General features: G+C 33.7%; 1 protein-coding gene across 1 annotated transcript in view; it reads right to left on the bottom strand.

Annotated features, from left to right (window-relative positions):
• The window catches only part of LOC102676816 (muscleblind-like protein 2), a gene marked incomplete at its 3' end in the record, with an annotated part of 35,186 nt that extends 31,236 nt beyond the window's left edge, over positions 1–3,950 (bottom strand). Inside the window, exons 1-3 of the mRNA XM_031509653.1 lie at positions 3,923–3,950; positions 3,610–3,809; positions 2,347–2,427 (exon numbers count right to left, since the gene is read on the bottom strand). Of these exons, the coding sequence (XP_031365513.1) occupies positions 2,347–2,427; positions 3,610–3,809; positions 3,923–3,950 (309 nt within the window). The remainder of the gene's footprint in view (positions 1–2,346; positions 2,428–3,609; positions 3,810–3,922) is intronic.
• Positions 3,951–4,585: the final 635 nt, after the last annotated feature.

Genomic DNA, 4,585 nt, shown 5'->3' with positions numbered 1-4,585 from the left:
TTTTTTTTTTTTTCTCTGTCTTTATGTGCTCTACAGCTCTTCGCCAACCCTTCACGACGCAAGCGCGATACAGACCCACCCCAATCTACGTGTGATTGCGATTTGAGAACGAGATCTTTGTTACTTTGCCACGAGATCGAGACTTCGCGAGCGATTCGAGTGATTCCTTCGAAGCTATTTTTCACATTGATTGATTTGATCTTGATATTTTTTTCTTTTCTGTTTTCTGAATGTCATTAACGTTGTATTTTTTCTATATATAACAATGATGGAGAAATTGGATGTCTGGACAAACAATTGGAAGAAGTTTGTCACCTCTGTCTTAAGATAAGTTTTTTCTTTTTAAATATTTATATATTCGTGGCTATATTGAAAGGTTACACAAAATTTCAAGTTATGAAAAATATATTGTTTCTTATTTATACTTTACTTTTTTTAATCGAAAAATATATTGTACATATTTTAGAGCATAATATCAACAAAGTAATAACAATTTTTTTTCTCTTCATTTAAAATATAAATTCAAAATATATTAATAAAAGTATTCAAAATCAAAGCAGATTTCAATTACTAAATATTAAACCTTCACGTATGAATCTTTAAAAATTGCAACGTTCTCTTCTTCGTTTGACAAAAAAAAAAAAGTCAATATAAGTCACTTGGATGAAAATAGAAAACATTACATATAGATAGATTTTTCTCGCAATGAAGTTAAGATAAAGATCAAATTTTAATTTGAAAAAAAATCAACTTGTCCCCAAATTCATGTTCGAGAATCGACGCTTGCAAAACTTTGAAAAAAATAAAAAAAATCCACGAAGAAAAGAACGATGGCTGAATAACTCGCGAGGTCTTGATCTCGTTTCGTCTCGTCGCGCTTGTAACCGCCATTTTGAACGACAAGCGCGCGTTCCCATAAGAAGCATTTTTGGTTTTGCAGAGAACGGGCTTCCCAGAAGCGAAGGCAGGTAATTTGAAGCGCAGCCGAATGAGCTGAACGCCCGTTCCTTCTTCTTCTTAAGGACCCTGTGTGCTTGTATTCTTCGAACTTTCGACGTATAGAAGCTTCCAGGACAACCGAGGCACGCCAGCCGCCGAAAAACTTTGAGCGATAATGGCCGTTGACCCGGAAAACAGTTTTTTCCCCCTCTTCGAAGAGGAAGAGGGAAAGGGAATATAAAGTCGTCCGGCTTCGAGACGTGCCTCGATCGTTCGCGATCGTTTCGCGCGCGTTTCCCTCGCTCTCGATTTTTTTTTTTTTTATCTCTTGTAAAATTCGACTTTGATAGTTGTTGAAATTAAATAATTAAATGTTATATTGGGGAATTTGTTAATTTGATGATCGTTCGAATTGATGAAAATAGAAAAGGTTGGCAATCGTTACGTTTAAATTTTGTTGTTTGGGTTCGAAATTATCTTAGAATTTGTTCTGAAGGTAAATATATAAGCTTCTTCTTTTTTAAAATAAAATCTTTTAAATAATTTTTGGTAAAAAAAAATTTATGATGTTCGAATGCAAGTTTATGAAGAGAAGAAAATCTGTATGAGTAATTATGAGAGAACAAAGAATTTAATGTCATATTTTCTCGAATGAATCGAAAAGATTGTCGAGATTGTATCGTAAACCTTTTCACATTTTCGCAAAACATTGGTTTCAGAACAAACTGCATGCACGTATTTTAAAAAACTTTTAACATTGAACAATCAAAAAGAAGTAACAAATAGATAACGAACGAAATTTCTAAATTTTTCATGGAAATAGAGTGAGAGAAATAGAGAGAGGGAGAGAAAAAGAGAGAGAGAGAGAGAGAGAGAAACGCCACGATTTAACTTGGCCGCAAAATAATTCATGCTTTCAAGGAAAAAACTCTCTAAAGGTAAAAAAAACTCTGTCGTAATGTACAGAGAAACTTTCTTAACTTTTGATAAAAACAAAATGAAACATTTCGTGAAGCATGCATATCAAGTCTCAATCTTAATTTACAGTGCGGCACTCTTTTGAAAACAAGTTGAAGCTTTCATACAAACGCTTACTAATCTTACAGGCACACTAACACGCGCGATAGCGGTGCCATCTGAAATAAATCTGCGGCTTCAACTTCGTTATAATAACTCAAAATCGAATATTAATTAAAAATCATTAAGGTTAAAATTATTATAAAAAAAAAAAAAAAAAATAATAAGCAAGATTTCTGAAGAAATACAGATATAATACAAGTAATATAACATAAATAAATTAAACATTTAATATTTAACAGGAACAGATTTATTCCCTATGTCAGCGCCATCGCGTGGCACTTTAATTAACTAAAAAATTAGTGGAAGCCAACCAAAACCAGGAGTTACCATAAAGGCGTGGGTAGCGAGAAGTTGCTGCTGGATTTGCTGTTGAAGGTGATGGTGTGGTGCCGGAGGTGCTGGTGCCTCCTGTTCACCAATGACGTAATTGGAGAACACACCAACAATCAACCACAACCACGAGAGCCACAGCGGCAAACATAGGGGACAGACAGGCAGTCATACGAGTAGTATAGGATTCGATGTCACGTAGCAACGACTATGAATTATATGTCATGAAAATAAAAGGCGGGTGGGCGTAATGATGATCTGATTTCTTTGGTGAAAATTTCCTTTCTAGGCGTTAAAATTATCATAAATAATTAATTAGGGGAACGAATCAATTGTATTTCGCTATTTTCATTGCATGTGCACGCAATGAGAGACAACATTTGTTAAACTGATCATTTATTTTTTCTTTTTTTTGTAAATTTTTCATTGTTATTCTATTATCATTTTTTTTTAAATGGAACAGATGGGGTACATTTTGTGGATTCGTCAAATGATATATATACATGATATATACACATCATATATACATATATATATGTTGTGATTTAAAAAAGATTTAAAAAAAAAAAAAGAAAGAAATAACATTGACGAATCAACAAAATAATTGTATTTGCCTTTTAATTTATATTCGACAGTAATCTAGAACTAATAACTGTACTACATTTCTATTTAGAAAAAAAAAAACTGATCTTTTAATAAATATATATAATATATAAATATTGACTGTCTATCAAGAATCATGGATAAATTAAAGGAGTAAGGGGTGACACTGACCAAAAACATGCGGCGTGCTAAAGTTTACTCTCTGAAGTTTTATCTCTCGGTGCAATGCCCGCAAATAAAGAACGCCGATAAATGAAGACGACGAGGTGTAAAATTTCTCTAATAACGATACAAAAATCAAATACAAAAACTTGGAAAGAAGAGGAGAAAAAACTTAAATTTTTCAGAGAAAGGAGATAAAGAATAATCTTAATAATATAGATAATTGTAACATATATATATATTATTAACTATTAATTGTTAGGAAAAAATATCGATCATAACTTATATTATATTTCTTTTTTAATAATAAGGATCAAATGATACACTTCATCGTGACTATTTACACAGCGTTACCTACCAAAAGGGTAATCTAGTGGTAGTCGTCGACTAACACAGACAAAACTCAAAATCTCTCGACCGTGGTAAAAAGAAAATGTGTGGATGTGTGAACAGCAGAAGACGTGGTGCAACGAATGTGTTAAAGTTTGGACATACCACTGCTGGTACCTGGCCAGGCACTAGTGGCTGGGCCGGTGTAAGACCCATCTGCTGCATCAGCGCGTTCTTTAGGGCCAAATGATTACGCCCGTTTATCAAAAGCTGGTCCTTCAGATGTTGTGGTGGATGGAAATATTTGCACGGGGGTTTTTCCCGATTACATCGGCCCTGAAACAAAAATAAAATGCAATTTATTAGAATCTAGCATTTAGAATTTAATTATTTTATCTTTCGTCGCAGCTTAAACATTAACATTCCAATTGTATTTTATTTCTTCGAACGAAATGATGATTCATTGTTTAATTTCTACAATTTTCTTTTCCATTAACAACTATCATATTGAGTGTAACAATTATTCACGTTAAACTTCTCTAATAATTTGTTCAAATCTTTTTTTATACATACATCACAGAAGCGATAGAAGTGTATCGAAAAAATATTCAACGATAGCAATATAAAATTAACAAGAAGCTTTAAGGAAGGAAATTCCTCTTTGGCGTAGAAGGACACCGAGCTCGTATATACAAGTGGCACGGAAGCACGATTAAAGGCAATTTTAATTACGGATCCTTCCCCACCGTGAACAATATTCCCGCGAAGGGTTACACGCGTGCAACAGCATGCCACCATTATACGCAATATAGTCACGTGGTAGCCTGATGCGCGCGCATACGACCTATCTGCAATTTGTCCGTAAGTGAAACACTCACGTACAAGTGGTTTATAATGCAGCTAATATCGAAAGCTCCTACCTTTAGATTTTACGCCCTCTCGTAACTTGGGTGTCGCAACGAGCTTTAACGTGATTTCAGGCTTCTACATGTTCGTCGAGTGCAGTAATTTTAAAAAAAAAGGTAGAAAATAGTAGTAAAAAAATGCGAGGAAAAAATAAGGAACACGATTAGGAACATATGTTCGATACAATTGTAGATAGGAGTAGTAAAATAAAATTCCATATATATAAATTGGAATC

The sequence above is a fragment of the Apis dorsata genome, unplaced genomic scaffold (assembly GCF_000469605.1).
Source record: "Apis dorsata unplaced genomic scaffold, Apis dorsata 1.3 scaffold_168, whole genome shotgun sequence".
Lineage (NCBI taxonomy): Eukaryota > Metazoa > Arthropoda > Insecta > Hymenoptera > Apidae > Apis > Apis dorsata.
The sequence above is the reverse complement of the archived record's forward strand: the minus strand, read 5'-3'. Positions and strand labels throughout refer to the sequence as shown.